This window comes from Humulus lupulus, chromosome 2 (assembly GCF_963169125.1).
Source record: "Humulus lupulus chromosome 2, drHumLupu1.1, whole genome shotgun sequence".
NCBI lineage: Eukaryota > Viridiplantae > Streptophyta > Magnoliopsida > Rosales > Cannabaceae > Humulus > Humulus lupulus.
This window is the reverse complement of record NC_084794.1, coordinates 169,199,364-169,222,264: the sequence shown is the minus strand read 5'-3', so window position 1 is coordinate 169,222,264 and position 22,901 is coordinate 169,199,364. Positions and strand designations below refer to the sequence as shown.

The 22,901-nt window shown below is 34.9% G+C and overlaps 1 protein-coding gene across 1 annotated transcript; it reads right to left on the bottom strand.

Annotated features, from left to right (window-relative positions):
• Positions 1 to 818: 818 nt before the first annotated feature.
• Positions 819 to 1,488, bottom strand: LOC133814921 (uncharacterized). Its single transcript, XM_062247823.1, has 2 exons — positions 1,049 to 1,488; positions 819 to 978 (listed from the first exon to the last, which is right to left on the bottom strand). The coding sequence occupies exons 1-2, from the start codon at positions 1,486 to 1,488 to the stop codon at positions 819 to 821; spliced, it is 600 nt and encodes a 199-aa protein (XP_062103807.1).
• Positions 1,489 to 22,901: the final 21,413 nt, after the last annotated feature.

The window sequence follows — 22,901 nt, the reverse complement described above, 5'->3', positions numbered from 1 at the left end:
CAACAAGACCAAGGATGCAAGAACCTTTCCAGTTACAATTTTTTTAAATTCATTCGGTTCACACTATAGTCTTGGTTTTCTGAACGACGCAGTGTGATAGAGAAGACTACCACCAAATTATCCACCCTGATGGAGGCAGATGTATCGAACAATGCTGACAAAGGAAGGTTCATGAATGTCTATGCCCTTGGCCAATTCAAGTTTCATGTAACTAGTGCAGACAGCGATGCTGAGGTGAATTTGATGACGAAATCATGCTCATGTGGGGTATTCCAACTCATAGGCACACCTTGTCCCCATGCAGCTGCAGCAGCTATAGAGCGTGGGGTGAACCTTTACTCTTTGTGTTCACCGTTTTACACCATTGAATTATGGAGGAATTCGTACAAAGAAACCATTTACCCAACTGGGAATGAGGATGACTGGATACTTGCAGATGACATTAATAATATGGTAGTTGGTGTACCCATAGAGAAACAACAAGTTGGTCGTCCAAAGAAGCCAAATCTAGGAAGACCAAGGACAAACTGTTGGCCATCTGGCGGGGAAAAAGATGTGAAAATGCGTAAGTGCAGTAGATGTGGTGGTCGTGGCCACAACAAGTCCTCATGCAATGCTTCGCTTTGAGTATAATTTTTGTTGTATTTTATTTAAACTTGATTGGTCAGGTTTTTTTTTTTTTGTTTTTTATTGTCGTTAATGAATTTTGGTCACTTGGATTTTTACTGCTAATTGTCGTTAATGATTTGCATGCTCGATACACAATTTTTTTTAATAACTTAAATTTCAAGCAAAGAAATATAACAAGAAGAGAATGTTCAATGTCTAACATTCTGATACCATAAGTCAACTGTCCATTTGTTTATGAACAACTCCATGTTGTTATCACAGATCGTGTGAAGTGGTAGCCTACCCAATAAGTGCTCAATGTTCTTGATGGCGTACACACCACAATCTCCACTGTGAACGAAACCTAAACTGCATTAGTAACAAAATCAACATAGAATTTAATTTAAAAAACTTGAATAAAAACTAGAATTTTGATTACCTAACTTTGGTTTGGGGTACTGAATCAATTGGCATGCGGTGCACATTGAACTCTTTGCATATTTTAGCTCCAGGTGGAATCGTCAACCGATGGTCGTCCTTGAAAAGCTGTGACTGCAATAACAGCGATGGGAACAAAGTAGACCATGACTTCATAAAGGATTGCAATTGTTTATCACTTATCACTATCACATCTGAATCATAAAAATTTAGAGTCAAAGTAGAAATGGAGGCTTCAACTGTAAACCAATGCGCTCGAAGGTAGTTCTGGCACCAATATACAGTGTCTACTCCCTTCCACGACGCCAGAAATTGATTGTCAATTCCCGTAATCATTGACATCACATCTGAATCCCACAAAAACATTTTCTTATCTGCTTCCTTGGCATTTTGATATGCATCATAACGGGCCGATACCACTTGTGAGAACATAATATTCATCACAACAGCATCTTGACGATACGCCCCGGGATAGAACTGTCGACGCCTACGTAGCATATGCTTGGCCGCATCGATATGCTACAAAAATGATAGGAAAGCAATTGTTAAACCATCTGCCTCTACCCATCAAACCCATGTCGAACCCCATCGACCTCAATTTAAAGCTACTAGAACCAAACCATCTGCCTCTACCCATCGAAACCCCATCGAACCCCTATCGAACCCTTATCGAACACCATTTAAAGCTACTAGAACCAAACACCTGCCTCTCCCCATCGAATCCACATCGAACCCCATTTAAAGCTACTAGAACCAAACCATCTATCTCTACCCATCGAACCCCTATCAAACCAACATCAAACCCCTATCGAACCCCATCGAACTCAATTTAAAGCTACTAGAACCAAACCATATGCCTCTACCCATCAAAACCCTATCGAACCCAATGTTTATACCAGATAAAAGATATTAATAAAATTACTTACCCCATCATCGATCCAAAACTATGGTGTCTTCATCGTCAGAAACCAACTCGGACCATACACATCAGTTTGGACATCCCTCTTCGTCTTGTTCGGAATATCTCCAAGCAACCACTTGTCGACCGTCCTATACTGTGTAGCAAGTGGCCTCTTTAGAGGGTCAAGGACTAATGGCATATCATCAATCGCATCCACACGAGCTTTCTTCCTGGTTGGGTCGGTGTAGTCTTCAAATTTCTTAGGTTTGCGTCTTTTCCTCTTGGCTGATTCAAACTCTACACCAGCAACATCCCCAGGTTCTATAATAGCAACACCTAGGGCCTCAGGATTTGCTGTGAGTACTATCAGGGGAGGAGTGCCTATTCAAGTCAATCTGCAATCAACGACTCGGCAATTAGGCTAAGATGACAGGGTACAATCTTTCCATAATCCATCACTGAAACTCCACTCATTCACAAGCAATCAAAGTATAGCAATTTATCCAAATATTCATCCACATGCACAGCAATGCTAATAAGCACGCCTCGATAACACCATGCAATAGTCAAGGGCCAGGCCCTATCAGTATCTCATGCTCCTTATTTATCAAACAGATATCAACAATCATATCTCACTCAAATCACTTAAACACATAGTCATGCATACACAATTACCAAACCCTGAGTTGAGCTTGTCTCCCACGGCGAATGTACATATCCAGCCAGTCTTCAGGACCCATAAACCTAGGAGGCTCTGATACCAAGTTGTAACGCCCTGGATGGCCAAGACCGTTACACTGTGTGTTTGTAAAGTGCCAGACTTGCTAATCAAGTCTTTTAATTAAAAGAAAAACCGTGTTGCAGAAGCTACAAAGGAACTAAGGTTAAAAGCGTTTTGGTCTCAAAAGTCACATTTTTCGTTAAGAAACATTATCTGGTTACACGGGATCCCAAAAATACAATTTTAAAGACCGTTTATAGAAGTTGTAAGACTCAGATACAATAACCAGCCATACTAAGGCAAAACAAGCAGTTAGGTAGTCCCTATCCTGGTCCACTCCTCGATCGTGGTGATCGAACAGCTGGCTATGTACATTCCACCTTGGAGCTCTTCACCTCAGGCTTGGTCCAGCTTGCCCTTGCCTTTACCTGCACCACGTTGCACCCGTGAGCCAAGGTTCAGCAAGAAAACACAATATCAACAGAGCATAAGCAATTATCAGACAAGTCAATATCTCACGTTGCATCACATAGCCTCAGTCAGATAACCATTCAATATAATCAAGTATTCCACATACTAGGCATATTAGCTCATAACATGTACAGTTTATAAACGATAACCAGGGCTAGCGCTCACAGGCTGCTCCCTCTGTTATCCCAGTGTTCATGGCTCCCAGTGGCCAAATCGCGCTCTGTGCGCTAATAGTATGTACGACACCCTTAGGCCGCTTTTACATGTCCCATGGCGTAATACCAACATTGACACGATACAATTCTCGGGAGCACTTAGTCCCATCACAAACATATAACTGGGTGCAGTTTTCTTACCTTTAGCTTTCAGATGAATTAGCTACGGCCGATACTCCTTGAGCGCGATCCGATCCTCGAGCCCTAGCTTAACACCTAGTCACAACCATGATAAAAGATACCATTAATAATCTTAAACAAGTCCCCAAGCCAAGTTCTAGTACTCGGAACATTGAACTTCACCAAATATGGTAAAAGACTCAACCCCGAGCACCCTAGGTTAAATTCCCAAGCCTAAAATCCCAAAATCCCTTAAGCGCAGCGGCATAGGCCACCCATGCCGCGGCATGGCCCCCAAACAGAACCTCCAATAGCACAAAAACAGGTAAGGGCCGCGGCATTGCTTGGGCCATGCCGCGGCCCGCCCTTCTTCTTCAGCATGCAACAACTTCGATGGGCCGCGGCTCACCGAGAACCATGCCGCGGCCCGACCCTTCGAACCCAGAAAAAACCCACCATTTTCAAACTCTAAACCTCACCTTAAACCATCCCAAAGCCCCCAACTCAAAACCAATCAATAATAACAACATTAGAATGATTTAGACAACACAATCCAATCAAAAATCCAGCCTAAGACTCACCAAAACCCCAATTCCAACTTCTGAAATTTCAAACCCACAGAACTCAAAACAACCCATGAAAACTCTCAAATCCAACCATCAAACTATAATTTAAACCTTACCTCAGCTGTAGAATCGATTCTCCAAGAGTCCCCTGACCTATCTTCAAAGTTTCAAGCCTCAATCCCACCTTAAATTCCAAAACCACAGATATTTAAAACTCAGCCATTTTCTTTAAATTCCTAACCTTAGAAACGAAAATTCAACACTTACCTTAGCACTAGCTCAAACCTTGATCAGTTCCTGGGCTAATCCTCCAGACTATTTCCCCAAATTTTAGCTTAATTCCAGCAATTCCCTCTCAAGTTCAAAAGTTCTTCCTTTGCTAAGAGAGGAGAGAGAGAGAAGGAAAGTTAAGGTCGGTTTACACTTTTCTGTCTAGCATTTTCCTAAGTCTTCCAAGTATACCCTTAGTTTATTAAACTAATCCCAAAGCTCGGGGTGCCAGAAACGTCCCCGAGGCCAAAACGGTAAAATTCCCCAATAATCCCGCCTAGACATCCTAATCTCAAATATATCTCCAATTATTTATTTTTACCCCCCGATAGTCTAAATCTCTACCCAATACCTAAAATACCCCTGACTTGTCCAAAGTCAATTGTAATGCCCCGTTGTGACTTTTCCTGCTATCTAGCCCTAGGATCGCCTCGAGTCGCCGGCTGCAGAACTATCCACATCATAATGTGGTTCTCGCATATATCTCAAACATATATATCATCAATTATCATAAACACACTATTAATCATACATTTACGCATTTAAATCAATAACATTCATTCTAATCCCAGTTATGCCCTCCCGGCACACCAATCTAGGCCCTTAAGCCTTAATAGCAAATTTGGGTCGTTACAGGCCGAGGGTGTGGGATCGATGGGGACTGGGGTATCCTCATCATTAGGGCCATCAACAAAAATATTGCCTACCTTTGCAACCTCAGCAGCTATCTCCGCCACCTTCTCGAAATTAGTGGGAGTTTCTACCTCTTCTTCTTGGCCCAAGCCAGGATACAAGGGAGCATCACCCTCAGTCAGAGCGCTATAATAATCTATCTCTGAAGGCTGGGGCTTCAACATGGACAACACAATCAATTGCATCAACAAAGCATTAAGTTAGTTTGAAACCACCAAAGAATAATGTATTTTGACATAATATAGAAGAACTTACACTCGTCTTCTTGAACATCGGTGCAAGGTCGGCCTTCGAAATAGGACACCCTTTATTACTCGACCAACTGAGCATCCTCATAAACTGATTTCCATGGTTAATACCATACTCACTTGCAAACTGCTGGATGGCCTCGTATGCCCAATACTACAATGCAGGGACATAACCATACAAACTGTATTTTGCTTCTTTTTGTTTCCCCTTAACTTCCTTCTTCTTCCCATAGTTCCTCTTCTAATGTTGCATGTCTTTTTGACATGCATCCATAAGCTTGTTAAAAGACACCTTCCCCCATGGGTAAGTAAAGAAGTACTCAGTTTCCTCCACCATCTTCAGCGAATCTATTAAGACATTTAACTTGCCCTCGTGCAAGTAAAACCCCCTCAAAAAAGAAACATAGGCCCAACTTGTAGGCATCTTCAACTACAGTGCAATTTTTTAAAGCAGCCTCCAAATTCATTATCTTCACCGTTTCTTCATCATTAAAGTACTCCTTGATTAAGCGGTCACTACTCAAGTGTTTCTTCAAATCAGTCTCAGATGGCCCGACACTGAAGTTCAACCCCGTAGCCAAAGCAAACTCGCCTCTACCAAATCTACAGGGTCTAGATCCCAAATGAAAATGCAACTCATCCTCTTTGTAACACTGGATCTTGCACAACATTAATTGATGTATGAGAGATGCAGAGAAGTCTAACTTCTCAACCACGAAAAATTGTTTGAAAGGGGATTCCTTCACCCTTTATATCAACTCGAGCTACTCAAACTTGTCTTTGATTGTTTTAAAGTTTCCATTACCCCTATATGTGACTCGACCAGGAAAGTGATCTGTCAAGGGAAAAAGAAACTTCAGCATCTGCAAAAAATAAAAATAAAAATAATACAGTTAAACAAAGTCGCATGAAAAATCCATCAATAAACATACATGCAACCATCGAACCACTATCGAGTACCCATCGAACCCCTGTCGAACTGGACATTTCCATAAAAAAACTACCCCATCGAACATCCCTCGAGCATGCATCGAATCACCATCGAACCCGCTCCTGGAACCCCTAAGACCCACCCTATCAAACAACCCTAGAGCATGCATCGAACCACCATCGAATCCAACCCAATCCATCGAGCATGCATCGAACCACCATCGAATCCAACATAAAACCCAATCCATCGAGCATGCATCGAACCCCCATCGAGCATGCATCTAATTTCTTAGGTTTAAACCTGGAACCCAATCCATGGGCCTACCCTATTGAACCCAATCGAGCATGCATCAAATGACCATGGAGCATGCATCGAACCACAATCGAGCATGCATCGAACCATAATCGAGCATGCATCAAATCACAGAAGCATAAACCTAAAACCCCAAATGACCTAACCTATCGAACCCAATCGAACATGCATCGAGCACCTTTTAACAACCATCGAGTATGCATCGAACCCCCTAAATGCCTACCCATCGATGCCCATCGAACCCCCCATCAAACCATCGAGCAACATAAAAAAAACAAAGCAAAAACCCACACTCGATATTCAACATACCCATTCCAAAATACTCAAACAAAGCGGATCAATATGCTCACACTCATACAGTATACAACATTCACACAAAAAAAAAAAAAAAAAATCAAGGGAAATTGACCTTAACCTTTATGATTTGATGCGGGGGAGGAGGAGAAGAGACGCGGTTGACGAGGGCGGTCTCGATGCTTCAGGGTCTCGGTGCTTCAGAGTCTACAGGAAATCGACGAGGGCGGTGCTTCAGAGACCTTAACCTTCGGTTTTTATGGCACGAGGTTCGACGGAGAAACGGACAAAGGCCAGACGGTGGTTCGACGGCGACGAGACGGGCTTCTGCGATTGGGTTTGATGGTTCTCGATGGGTTTCGGGCAGGGGAGAGATGAACCGAGAGAGTGAGAGTGAGATAGTGGAGAGAGAGAGAGGAGAATCAAAAGTGGGGGAAAATTTTTTGTGACAGGGGCATTTTGGGTACTGTCAAAAGTTTTGGCATTATTTTGTAATGATAAAAATGCCTAGCATTTTTTTGAATTGCACACCCCATTAAGCATACAAATTCAAATTTCCCATCTAAATTTAGTGTAATTGTTCTTGTAGGTTCATAGTTCTTCATAAATACTACTGACTAAAGTGAACGTATGTCATCTTTTTGGGGCTGAACCACTATAAATTAGTGTTTCTTGTTGGTATTATTTTGAATAAAATCAGGGACGCAGTGGGAGGTGGGGTGGGGGATTTTAAAAAATTATTAATACCGAGTCAGGATCAATACATATATATACATTAAATCAACACATACAAAGAAAATGATATTATCGTTTGAAGCCTATCAAGATTCCTAGAGTCTTTTAGTATAATCAATCAATATTCTTATCCTGTGAAGACTCACACCTTAGCCTTCCAAGTCATTTCTCTAATACACAAGGACGTGTGTGGGCATGTAGGATTCACATGTAGATTATTTACGCTTTCTAGATGTTCTCAACACATGAGATATAGAGAGTTTGGAGATGAAAGAAGGCTTGTAGAAAGTTCTAGAATTTTCAGGCCTAGAAAATTCTATTGATACTTTTCTTAGAGAGTATGATAACAACAATTACAACTAATCTTACAAGAATCGCTTCTTTTTATACTTATAAAAATAAAATAATTTAATTTTTCTTTAATTTTATTAATTCAAATTGATTAGTTATTTTTTATTATTTATTTTAATCAAATTTTAAATAATAAAATAAACAAATGCATTTGAAATTCAAAATTTAAATCCCAGGGATAGGTGACACCACAAAGTGGTGTCACTCACTATGCCAGACAATGAGTGGCGTGAGCCACTTTAATTGTCTTCCTAATTTATCTCATTTGTTTGTTTAATTAATTTTAAGACAATATATTTATTCACAAAAATAAATATCAGTTAATTCAAAATTAACCTTATCTTAAAACTATCAGTTTGAATAACTATCTTATACTAATATAATAATTAACTCTCTTTAATATTAATCCAAACACTGATTAATATTTATTTCAACTAATATGATATTTTTCAAATAAAAAATAATTGATTGATTACACATAATTATCATATAATCATAACTTTTCCCTCGATAATTAATTCCTTTGCAATTTAGTCATTTTCTCCATTAATCTTGCTTGAGACATCCTTACCCTTGACAGTGTAGGACAGAGGTGACTTGTGGATCATGAACCTATAATATGAAGCTCCAATAAACCAGATTATTAATTAAACTCTTTAATTACAAAATCTTATTTATTAATTACATTATTACTCCACTATAAATATAGAATTGCGCTCTAATTAATTATAGAGTTATATTTATAGAGTTTTCTCTTGTAGTCCATTGATATAATCAATATATGTAGTTTTGTCCTCCATTTATTGGTTCGCTAATTAGAGCTGGTCAAGAATTACCGTTTTACCATTCTTATTACCTCTTGTTCCTTAAGTACCATTAATTCACCAGTGAATAATTAATCTATAATCATATTATAGATTTGAGCTCAACAACTATTTAGTCACATAATTAACACTTAAGGGGACCAATATTCAATCCGTTAGGAAAGCATTGATTCCATTATTGTTAAATCATGTTCCCAGTCATTCATGATATTGAATCTCCAAAGAAAAAGTCACTAGCCTCATTAATATAAGAGACATTAGCGAATGAATCAAAAGATTCAACAAACATGAACATGAGTTCATGATAGCTCAGGATTTATAATGATCTACAAATGATCATCTATTAAGATATGAATTAAATCTTTATGGAAAACAGTAAGTTTTTAAAGAAATTAATTTACATCGGTTCTGTTATATATAATCACCATTATATATAGTACATTTACCAAGATTTCTATCCACATCAGTAATCTGAATCTAGATTACTCGCATCTCATATGCTTAGTAAAACGTACTAGCAACCATTCATTAAAGATTTCGTACTTTAATATGTTGCTGACTATTTTATTAATTATATATGATCTTAATTCTCTTGTACGCATACAAGATCATATTCTCATAAATGAATAAGGAATTTTATGATATTTCTATAAATTATTCAAACAATAATTATAATATTCCAATATAATAAAATTGTACTTTTATTTAAATCAATAAAAATGTCTTTTCACATGCTTTTAGGGCATCAACCCTAACATCTCTTTCATTTATTACCACATTTATTTCTCTTTCTTTGGTTCACCATTCATAGTTAAGATTCCACTTTGAATTTTACACACAAACAAACTCTTTATTTAGTACTCCATCTAAGTTGAAGAAAAAACGAGTCAACAGGGAGGATGTCATAGTTGGTTTTAATTATAATGAAGAACATAATCTAAGTTAAATGAATTTCAGCTTAACGATTTGTTGCTTAGAATAACCACTCTCCATTAAACCTAATGCTTTTGTTAAATTGAATCTTGGGTGTTTTTCCTTTAGGTTATTTAATGAACAAAATTAATTAAGGTGTTTAACATTATTTAATTACATAAGGGAGATTAGGATAATGACAACTTTAGTTTATCTATGGTTTATTATTTGATAGGAAATAGGGAATAATAATGTTATTAGAAGCTTGAATTGTAATGCCCCAATTTTCCTAATAAGGTTTAGGACCTTGATTAGGAGGCCAGGAGGGCCATAATTGATTTAGTGTGTTATTAAATGATTATATGCATGTTTAGGTGTATTAAATATGCATGTGAACCCATTTTTGAGTAATTGGGTGATTTTCATATTTTGGCCATTTCGGGCATATTTGGCATATATGTAATATGTGTGTGGTGCTTTATTATTATTTGGTTATGCTAGGGTTATCCAGCACGAGACGATCCTAGGAGGTAAGCTAGTGAAAAAGTCACAATGGATTTGTTCTTGACTCGGAGTAAGTCAAGGGGTATTTAGAGCATTACCGGGTTATTGGGTAATGGGAATAAGAATTTGATGATAAATTTGGAGTTAGTAAGATCAAGGGGAAATTCTGGAGGTTTTGACTATTTTGTCCCCGGGGCGGGGGGTTCGGGACCCCGAGCGTTAGGATTTGTTTGAGGCTACTTAAGCTTGAAGTAACCTTTTAAGAAATAAAAAAAAGAACGTTCTCTCTCCCTCAAAGTTCCATTTTCGTCTCGCGATCGCATTTTCGAAGGAAACTTGAGTTCTAGGACTCGGATTCAAGCGAGGATCGAGGCATAGCGATCCTAGGAAAGATTAGAAGCTTATTAGCCGGAGGATTTAGTTGGGAAACAACTCAATCGAAGGTAATCCAAGTTTTAAGTTCTAAGTTTTGTAAAGTTTTTAAGCTTGAATTGGACTTTGTGTTTTGATGAGTTTTTGGTTGAATTGAAGCTTGGGTTTTATGGGTTTTTTATCATGGGGATGTTTGGGAACTTTGATTTTTGAGTTTGAGATGTTTGGATAGGTTTTTGGAAGGTTTTAGAAAGGAGAAAACAAGGTTTTTAGGCTGGTGCGAGGTTGGGCCGCGGTCCTGTTCTAGGACGCCGCAGCGCTAGCTTGTTGAAGGTGGTGATAGGCTCTGCCAGGGGGGCGGGCTATGGCATGGTCCATGGAGGGTCGCGGCCCTTAAGGAAAAAGTTGCCCAAATAGTGTTTTTGTGATGGGAACTTAACTCTGAGGGCCTAGGATCGATCCTACTACCTAGTTGAGTGGGATTCGATGTCCCGGAGGCTTGGGTTGGGTTTGGAAGTATTTATTTACTCATTTTGATGAGGTTTTATATTATGGTTGCGACTAGGTTATCACTAGGGGCTTGGAATCAGGATCGTGCTTGTGGCTTGTTTATTGGTAAACTGTGCTTGGACCAAATGTAAGAAAACTGCACCCTATGTATGTGACATGCATGATTATTCTTGATGCATGTTGGATGTTTAAATGTGACATGCATGGTTATTGTTGAGGCATGTCAAGTAATTAAATGTGATGCATGTGTTGCACGAGAGACATGTGATTAGGGCATGCTATGAATATTGAATATGAGATTGTTCAGAGCTTGAGCCTCTGAGTTTTTGCATGATCCTAATTATGCTGGAAATTGTTAAGTAAGCATGCTAAATGCCTTATATTCGGATATTTGACATATGATATATGTTTGGTAGCATTGCTTACTTGTGTGTGGCACTGACTAGTCAGGGTCGGCACTGGTCGCGTATTACTGACCTGAGAGTCAGAAACGGCATAAGCGTCATGAACGCAGGGCCAATAAAAGATTAGATCTAATCGATATCAGTGTTGAATGACTCTAGGAGCATTAATGCTGGACCGACCCGAAGGACGATGAAAATTATAAGCGCTTGAATAGTCTAGGACTAGTTACTCAGAGTCAGGGCCAAAGGCCTAGGTGACTATTTGTCACGTGGCTAGGGAGCGGAATCCCATGGTTGTGACTCTATGGTCATGCGGAAGGTTATATTGGTGACTAGTTCATCGAACACCTATCTTGTTTAAGCTAGTGAAAGTATCACTTATTTATAAAGGGAACATAACCCACCTTAGTGACTTTTACAACTGTCACTCTTCTATTGAGGGCTATATGCCCAGCATGGTTACCAGAACCACCAGTGTTAAATCACTTATCTGATTAGGATTGACTTGATATTCATCCACTCAAGAGGGTAGGATTCCTTATCCTGGATACCCATCATTACGTGAACTTATTTTCCTGCTTGAATAGGGCTATATTTGCTAGGCATGCGCCTTATGATTTGATGACATGTTATTACTGTTCATGAGCATATTAAGTTTTCTTGATGGGCTTCGGCTCACGGGTGCTTTGTGGTGCAGGTAAAGGCAAAAGAAAGATGGACCATTCTTGAGTTGGAGAGATTAGGTGATGATGTGTACATATGCGGCTGCTCGACTGCCACGACCGAGGGTTGAAAGAGGAACTAGGGTAAAACCCTGTTTTGCCGCTTAGATCGGCTGGTTGTAAATATTTTCTTGTAATAGACTTCTAAATTATATTTTTTTGGGATCCCAATATATACAGTAAACATTATAATGAAACGTTATATCTTAACCAAAATTTTTAATCCCTAAACCGCTAATCATACTTAGTTACACGATTTTGGCCAAATGACTCGATTAGCGAGTTTAGCACTGTTTATAAGGCACACTGTAATGGTCCCTGAAGTTTAGGGCGTTACATGAATAATTGTTTAGCGATGTAGAATGACCTCTTAACTATCCTTAATCATTAAGTATCTTTGTTTGTTTTGATTATTGTTTTTCTTTCTTCTTAATTCTTAAATTCTTAAAACCCCATTTTATATTAACTTTCTATTTATGGATAATAAATTAAATCTATAGTCTCTTTGTGGGATCGACCCTTACTACCACTTTACGAATAATTTAGTGATAATAATGAATAATACAAATAAAATTTGGTACATCATACGACACACATCAATCTCTTTTAGTAGATTTGGCTCGGGCATAACTTCGTTCTTTTGTTGCTGGTTCACATTGCTTTCTTTCTCATGATGCTCTTTATTGCAGTTGTAGTCCTAAAGGTCTTGCCCCCCACTCCCTCGAGCTTGACCCCCTGATGGTAGCTAATCGACCTATCAAGAGTTCTACTCGATACTTCCCCAACCTGGGCTTTTCTCTTGGTGAAAAGTTGGTGTCTGATTTATACTACTTGGTATATAGATCTAGGCTTGACTATTACTTCCTCTGACATAAGCTCAAAATCATTCTACCACTCGTTTATCATTCTCAACTTGTTGCTTTTGTTCTTCAATTTGATTTCTCTATTCTCCTAGAATGTTGTCTCTTACCCTCATTCAGTGGACACCCTTAACCCGAGAGTACACAGATCAACATGTTGGCTCCAAGCTTGACTTGCTACCTGATTAGTGTGTGTACATATCAACATGTTGGCTCCAAGTTTGACTTGCTACCTGATTAGTGTGTGTACATATCAACATGTTGGCTCCAAGTTTGAGCATTTTTAGGTGCTATTTGTGTACATAAATTAGAATTGAGTTATATATTTTCATCATTTTAATTGCAAAATAATTTTAGATTGAAAATATAAATTTATTATGATTTTGTGCTTAAAATTAAGATTGGGAGTAAGAAAATGGTAAAAATAAAAGGATTCCAGGCCCAACCTAAGCCCAAATGGCCCAAACCAACTGAAGCCCTTAGAGCACGACACCTGGTAGCCACTGCCACGCCTGACACAGTTGTCCCACCGCCTGTCGCGAACCTGACACCCCATTGCCACTCCCTAACAAAGACACTCCAGGCACAACACGTGACCACGCACCCCTACCACCTCGCTTGATGCGCCTGCCAGCCGCTGCCACCATTCTTGCAGAGCCAACTAGCGTGCACCACGCAACCTCACTGTCTCCCACGCCCCAACACCATCTATGCCAAGCCTCTCAAAAATCGCCACCTGTCCCACTTTTATCAAAATTTGAAGAAACTTTCTCCACTATATTGTACACGATTTTGTCACATTTTTGGGTCTATTTTCACTATAAATAAGACCCTAAAGCTAGGAAAAAAGGGCATCATGTGGTGGAATGAAGAATATAGAGTAGAGTTAGAGAGAAATACACTTATTTCTTATTTTTATTTTATTTATTTTATACTTTTTTGAGTGAAAACAATGCATATTTTATGATAAATTCTCTTATGGAAAGGCTAGGGTAGAGTTCATGTTTCACATTATATTTTTTAATATATTGATTCTTTTTGTTCTTTATTTCTATATATTTGTTACAATTAAATTTATTTTCTTGTAATTTTTATTCTAAGTTTATTGGTGCCTCTTACATAAGTCTAGTCATGCTCTTCTTATGTAATTTAGGCTCTTGATTTAATTTAGGATATTTATTATATTATATGCGTTTTACTACATTCTGTCATTTGTATTTTTTTTGCTCTGAGGTATATAATACGATAGGTTTTTAAAATTACATGCGAGTATAATTTAATTAAGAACATATTTTAAGGTGAGCTTTATTATATATATTATCCAACTATAATTAATGGTGTAGAATCATAGTTGAGTAGAATGAATCAATTTTATTAAAATATATATATGTTTGCATGAATGAAACTTGTGCCTTTCATACTTTCTTTCTAATTCTAATTCTTTAATTTTGTTTATTTAGTGTTTAAAAATTATTCTTTTTCAAAGTTACATTATTTCTAAGTTTCTTATTTCTAAATAACTAATCTTTCTTTTTACTTATATTTTACCTTTTTGTGGATACGACATAGTCTGATTATTACTGCGACCGCTTAAGAGTTTATTGGGTGATAACACTACCTTCTTCTGGGCAAGGGAATTTTGTGGGGTGCGATGAAGAGTGTCTTCTAAATTTGCTAGTGTAGCCTCCTGCTCAGCTCGTGTGTGTGGAAGCTCTTCTTGTGCTTTGACTAGGACTTGCTCGATGCCATGTAAGGGGAATCAATACAAAATTGCTCGATTCCTAGTGTTCTTGCCACATGAACTACTTTTCTACCATGTGTGAAGGCCTTGGGTCCCTTATGCTAATCTTTGGTGCATAGGTCACTGAGCCTTCAAGGCATGTAGATCTTTATGGGGCCATTTTGCACAACCTAAAGGTGTTATTCCTTTTGTTTATAATAGACATTTCTCGATGAAAGCACCAAAATATTGATGGTGACTCATGTCAAAGAAAAATTAAAACAAAAAGGTTGTCAATTTGGTGAACGTTAGGGTGTGTTGACAACCAAAAACTTAAAGAAATCAAAATAACACACAAAGATTCATAAAGTTTCAGTCCAAGAAATTGACTTACGCCCACTTTGTTATTCTATTGATCTCTCTTTTTTTCAAAGTTCTTACAAGGCTTTTTCAGAAAACCAAAGTCCAATCCCTTAACCTTCACCCATTTTTTCAATTTATACGGGCAATTAGACTTCAATCATCCCCTTAAATTTTGGGATTCTTGTTGCCTATTTCATGCTAATTAACATTTAATATTTTCGAGTAACTAAATTAATGAATCATAACAAAATTTCCTATCTTTATGGTTGACCAAATCTTCCATTTTTAAACAAATTTTTGCATTGAATGTTCTGACATTCATTGATGACTTGAGACATGTCGAACACATCTTGAAACTGTGATTTCTTACTTATCGAGTTAAACTGGCTCATGCTCGATCTGCCAATCCAATACCTGTTTTTTTTTCTTACCTTAGTTGCTTTATAGTTTTTCTTTGTGCCTGGCTTTCAGAACTCTGTTTCTTCTTCTAGATGTCTGTAATTACCTGAGCTGTTCTTCGAGTAAGTTTCCTTTACTACTGGGTGCTAGGAAAATAATTATAACATATGTAAAGCCTTTTATATCACTATTTTAGTTCAACATAGGAAATGTACTAATGTTAAAAATAAGGTACTTTTTGTATTTTTTTTTTAATTTACATTTTATTTTAGTATTTAATCAAGTTTATTTTTTTTAAATTTTGTTGAAATTTTATTTCGTGAGTAAATATGTTTATGATTTTACTATATATTATTTTGATAAAATATATTATTATATTAATTTTATGAAAATATTAAAAATTATCATATTCCTATGCACAACCCAATACAAAAGGTAATATTTTCAGGAATCAGAGAAAATATTTCAATTTACAATCAAACACAACGATATAAGTTTTCAAACAATCAAATTACTCTCTTTGACTTTCTCAGTAATATTAAAACTTTAAACTCCTTATACCAAACAACTCGTAGTTATTAGGGATTTAGAGTTAGGGTTTGTGATTTTTTGAGTAAAAATTTCAATGGAAGAATATTTACTTTCACAAATCTAGACTAGACCTAATTGAGGCTCAACTCGGTCTGGACAAGTTTTCCAATTTGATAGCCTGTAGAGAATGAAATTATTAGATCCCAGTACATGTTTAGCAAAATAATTACAAATTTGTTAAACAAATTTTAATGTACTCATATACTAACTATATTTCCACAAATAATGATATTATATAAAAAAAATTTAAATTAATGATACCCATTTTAAATTAATAGGATATTATATGTGCTTAGTAATTGTATAAACTTCCTAATCTAAACTTTACTTTATTTCCATTTTATACTTTTTAAAGTTCTATTTGTTATATTATTTTAGATAATATAATGTTAGATTAAATAATACGACAAAATGTGATTTGTCACACCTTGTAACATAATATTGAGAGTTAAAAAATTAGATATATGTGTGTCTAAGTGTAACATATTTGGAGTTACAAAATCAGTTACAAATTTGTAACTCCCAAATATTACTCAATATGTGTAGATTGAGAGTTACACATTTGAGATTGAATTTCACAAAGTCATAATGTGATATGGTTGTTGAAGATGTGATTTTAACTATCGTTATGTGTATGGAGATTATAAAATCATGTGGGAAGAGATTGAGAAGTTTTTGGAAAAACTAAAAAATTAGGAGGTTGAAAAAGGCCAGCGGCCGCGGCTGCTAATGTCCATGGTCGCATCCTGAGGTGCTGGCAGCCAAATCCAGTTTTGTCTTTTCTCCAATTTGAACGGTTTTAATATCCAAAGTAACTCCCAAATCTTCATTTTAATTTCATAAACATCCAATTAAACATTGGTAACAACCATGGGGTTGGTGGAATTTGAAATTCAAATGGTGTCTCAAAACTCTATAAATAGGAGTCTAATGCTCACTTGTAAGACACACAATTTTCTATCTACAAAGCACTTGGCTGGAAAATACACCAAAGATGTTTGATAATTCCATACAGCTATTTTTTTGTGAGATCACTTAGTGCTTAGAGAATAGGGGAAATAAGCTTTTGGACAAAGGTCTTGAAATTTGTTCAAGTTGGTGATCCGCACTACTCTACACTTTGGTTGTGTGAGAGTTCTTGTTCTTTACATCTTTTGTTTTATTTATTTCTTAGTTGATATATTTATTTGTATTATTCATACTTAGAGTTTGTAATCTTCTTCTCTTCTACTACTTCTCGTATCGCTTAGAGTTGTATCTTGGTTTCTTTTTATTTCATTTAATATTATATTCTCTAACACCAACTATATATTTTCCCCTTTTAAAATATAGTATCCCTAATTTTATGCTATTGATTGTTCATTTAAATTATCTTCTTTGGGTAACAAATCATCATAAACAAATGCATCAAACAAAAATATCAAAATTGTCGTTCAACTAAAAAATACTATTTAGCATCTTACGACGTAGACAATAGAAAAATTATCCTAAGAATATATAATTTAAACCAACTGAATTTACCTCATACATATTATATTATTATTTAGTATTCAACGAAAACCATTATTATAACAAATGGAAGCTAATTATAAAAATATCGATTTTTAGATTATTTGTATCTATAAGATGAATGTAAATGTTTAAGAATTTTATATAAATAACACTATCATGTATTAAATTATATACTTACTGGTATTATACATAAACAAACAACTCTTTAGTATCTTGTGATACAAACAATAGAAAAATTATCCCAAGTACAACTTAGACAAACTAAGTTGGATGTCATATCCAAAATAACAAAGAATTTCCCATAAGAGACATAAATCATATTAAATTTAAAAGTGTATAAAAATAAATGAAATTACTAATAAATTGCTATTTTAGTTAATTAATTAATTTAGGAAAGTTGTTATAATAGTGAGTGATTTAAGAAGAAAAAAAAGTGATATTTGATTTAATTATATAATATCTATTATATATGATGATAAGTTGATATTTTTTCCAATAAAGTTGTAATTAAGTTTTCATATTTGTATAGTCACCAATGTGTATGAGTCATAGCTATACCCATTATTTGGTACTAATCATAGTTACTATATTATTTTTTATTCCATAGTTCTTTTATCAAAACTTTAGTCTTGTTTTGTAGTTTTAATATTACTTAAAATTCTGTTTTTAGTAATTACCGAATTAATTAAACCAGGTGAATTAATTAAGGTGCAAAATGGTAATTAAATGTTGAAACAGATTTCAGATCTGTCGGGACAGAAAAAGAACTTGTCACGACAGAAACTTAACACAATAAAAAGACAGTGCAAAAACAATAAAAAAACACAAAGAATTTTTACAAGGTTAAGAATCTCTTTCGGATAATCTACTCCTTGGGGCTATGCCCAGAGAATAAAACCAATTAATAAAGAATCACAAGTACAAAATATTGACTCCAACAAAACAAGACTCCCTCTTGAGATTTGTCGCAACTTTGTTGTACTTCTCTTCACTAATCTGATTCTGATTGAAACGCTCAACCAATTGAACTCTCTTCAATGGTCAGCGAGTGCTTGCATCCTCCCGACACAAGGCTTGTAAAAATCCTCTCCCGAAGACTATAAGAATTGTGTTCAAATTACAACATGTATTCACTCATGAAAGTGGTATAAACTCACTACAAAACTAAACACTCATTTTACTACAAGATCACGTGAATACTATGATCTTGAATACAAACAAGAAACTCTCACAAATATTACAATTCACTCACAAACTATGTATCCAAGAGTTCACTTTTTCTCAAGGCCTTAGAAGCCTATTTATAGAGTCCATTTCGTGCTAAAAAAGGTTGAGACAGAATCTCCTAATAAAATAAGAATATTTGAAGATATTCTTGATTAATGAAGATTTGCCATTTTTAGATGATTCTGATCTGACAGATACGGATTTGTCGGGGACAGCTAATACCTGTGTCAGATCAAATTTCTCAAGATAGAAATAACAATTAATTACTTCAAAGATTTAGTGTCCTAGAGTTTATTACCTTGAGCAGCACGAAAAATAAAAGATAAATATTCCATAAATGATTTTGAGTAAGCACATAATATTTTTCTTTATGTAACCAAGATATAAATTCCCTTTATAAACATATTGTGATAAAATCAAGCTAAATAAGGAATTATATGAAATCCTTACAAATTAATTCAAGACCTTTATTTCAAAAATCAAAATAATATGAATTTAAAAATTATCTTTTAAATAAAAAGATATTTCTATAAATTTGCCAATTTTAGATTACACATTACTGAATACAACAAATAATATTTCTCCCTTCAACTATGACCCTCGACTTTTTTTGTGTGACAAAAATCTTTTCGAATTATAGCAACCATTGAAATTGTGCACCTTCTGTTGCATTCCATTCATTTTTTAAATAGCTTATTGATGTAGCACTAATGTAGTGCAATTCGAGAGTCCAAATGAAAAATTTATGCATAGATTGTGGTCTAATGATAAATTTTGAAAATATGTATATGCATTCTAGAGCTTATATTTGTATGTTTAACGCTAATAAACTCAATTTTGACTAGTTTCAATTAGTTAAATAGACAATTGTACTTCAACTATGCTTAAGGTCACATCAAAAAATCGTTTAAAAAAAATGAAAGGAATGCAAATGAAGGGGTATGTTTTCAATGGTTGCTATAGTTCAGAGGGTATTTTTACCATACAAAAAAATTCGAGGGGCAAGACTCTACAAGAGCCATAATTTGGGGTACGAAAATGAATGACTTTTTCCACTTCTTATTATAAGTAGCGATGAATGTATATGAATGTCTCACTTATTATATTTATGAGTGTTGAAAACAAACCTACAAAAGCTCATTAGAAATGGTTGATGTGATAAATGCTTTGAAGGGTACGAAATTGAAGAGGAATAAATGTAACGACCCAAAATCTCACAAATATTACAATTCTCTCACAAACTATGTATCCAAGAGTTTACTTTTTCTCAAGGCCTTAGAAGCATATTTATAGAGTCCATTTCGTGCTCAGAAAGGCTGAGACAAAATCTCCTAATAAAAACAAGAATATTTGAAGATATTCTTGATTAATGATGATTTGCCATTTTTATATGATTCTGATCCGACAGATACGGATTTGGCGGGGACAGTTAATACCTATGTTAGATCAAATTTCACAATATAGAAATAAGAATTAATTACTTCAAAGATTTAGTTTCCTGAAGTTTATTACCTTGAGTAGCACGAAAAATAAAAGACAAATATTCCATAAATGATTTTGAGTAAGCATAAAATATTTTTCTTTATATAACCAAGATATAAATTTCCTTTATAAACATATTGTGATAAAATCAAGCTAAATAAGGAATTATATGAAATCCTTACAAATTAATTCAAGACATTTATTTCAAAAATCAAATAATAGGAATTTAAAAATTATCTTTCAAATACAAAGATATTTCTATAAAATTTGCCAATTTTACATTTTGCAATCTTCCCCTTTGGTAATTTTATAGACAATGCATATCTATTTTTTAAAAAAAGATCCTGCATAAAACGAGTTAGTGCTTAAATCCACAAATAGTGAAAAGAGTCTCGAAATGATTCCCCCTGCCAAATATAACCAAAGCACTAAAACAATAACCAAAACAAGGAACAGTCATAGGTCATAATCAAAGCACCAAAAATAGAGTACTCTCTCTCCCCCTTGTTGTCTAAGTGTTATGAAATTTTTACTACGCAAGTGTACGCAATCAACCAAGTAATAATAGTAGAAGTAAAGTATCATTCCTGTAGAGTCCCAGAATTTACTTAGCTAGTTAGATAATAGTAGTAGTAGTAATAGCTAGTATTAGTTATAGTATGTTCATTACTGTGGATTTTGGTTCAAGCCGGGATTTAGTTGGAAACTCTTAGCAATATTTATGGATTTTATAAGTTTAACCTATAGCTTAAGAATATTAATTATAACATAAGGTTTGATTAATATTGCTGGTTATTAATATGATGATTATTATAACCGAAGGTTTAGATAGATGCAATAGGATTATGACACTTGTCATATGCATGATTATTAAGGAATTATTATTTTAATGATAAAATAAGGGAAATATAAGACTTAGTCTTCACCAGAATCTGTTAGGACCACGATATTTATTTAGATGTTCAGATATTTAGACTCACAATTTTATTTATTTGTGATTTAGATATTTTATTTATTTGTGATTTAGATAATTAAATAGATTTTTCGTAACTTTAGCGTACTGTAACTTCCGACCTATTTTTGACCCAGTTATGTTATGAATTTCGAAAAATAGTATTTCTAAAAAGTTGTAGATAATTTAATTAGCTTTAAAGATATTCTAAATCAGAGTCCTACAACTCCAGATATGTTGATTTTACTGTAGGTTAGTTTAGAGTTACGGGATTTAGAAAGTTAGAAGATTTTTATTCCTTAGGATTCTATTTTAAATTTGAATTTAAATTTGGATTATAATTAGAAGATTTTTATTCCTTAGGATTCTATTTTAAATTTGAATTTAAATTTGGATTATAATTAGAAGATTTTTATTCCTTGGGATTCTATTTTAAATTTAAATTTAAATTTGGATTATAATTAGAAGATTTTTATTCCTAGAACTCTATAAATAGGACCTAGCACCAAGCATTTTTCATTCATTCATCAAGCTAAGTTCAGAAGCTGCAAGTTGCTAGGTTATTGTGAGAGTGTAAACACTTGGGTTGGGGATTATAAGCTTAATCATTTTTAAGCTTACCAAACACTTGGGAAGTAAGGTTTATAACACATTTCGGTTCAAGGTTTAGATTGGTCATAAAGCATTCAAGGTATTCCAAAACTCTAGTTCATTTGGTATTATTTTCTTCAAGTTCTTATAGTTTTCTACTCAGCCCCTAACTTTATTCTTTATTCTTGGATAGGAAATCTAAGTTCTTGAACATAAGGTTTTTGGTAAGTATATTCTTAATGGTATAGTTCTTCCATTCTTTTCATCTCATTCTCTTTAGTATACTCACCATTCCATTTATGGTTTTTAGGAGTGTTCCAAAGTCCCAAAACTGTTCTCATATCCCAGTATTTATGGTAAGGAAAATAGGCTAGATCTTGTATGTTTGTATGTTATGTTATGTTTAATATGTTATGATAAGTTTATGTTTTTATATGTTATGTTATGATTTACCCTACCTCAAATATTAGACAGGGGACGTAGATGGGTTATCATACACTACATGTGATCTAACCTACCTCAAATATTAGACAGGGGACGTAGATGGTTTATCACATGTCATAATGGCCATTATTAGTATAGTCTTATATAGTATATGTTATGATATGTTTTTAGCATATGTTATGATATGATTTTATGTGTATGTTTATGTGTTTAGTAGTTTTTCCTTGCTGGGCATTAGGCTCATTCCTTTATGTTTATATGTGCAGGAAAATAGTTATGGCGGTGGAAAGATTCTTGGCAGCTTGAGGATGTGTATTGAGGCAGGATGGAATCGGTGGATTGCGCGTTCGATTCGAGGATGAAGTTTTTAAGTATTTTAGTTATGATTTCTATGTATTATTTTTCCGCACTTAATTTTGTAACCAATTTATTTAAGTTATGTTTTGTTTTCAAAACAATGGGATCCCATATCCTAAATGAATTTTTATGTATTTAACATTTACTTTACAGTTTTTAAATAAAGTTATGGTTATTTCATATGTACGTTTTCTTAAGATTAGTATAGTAGTCATTAATGGCCCAAAGTCTAGAATAGTTGGGTCATTACAGTTCCCACAGAGAATTGATCTACTAATTA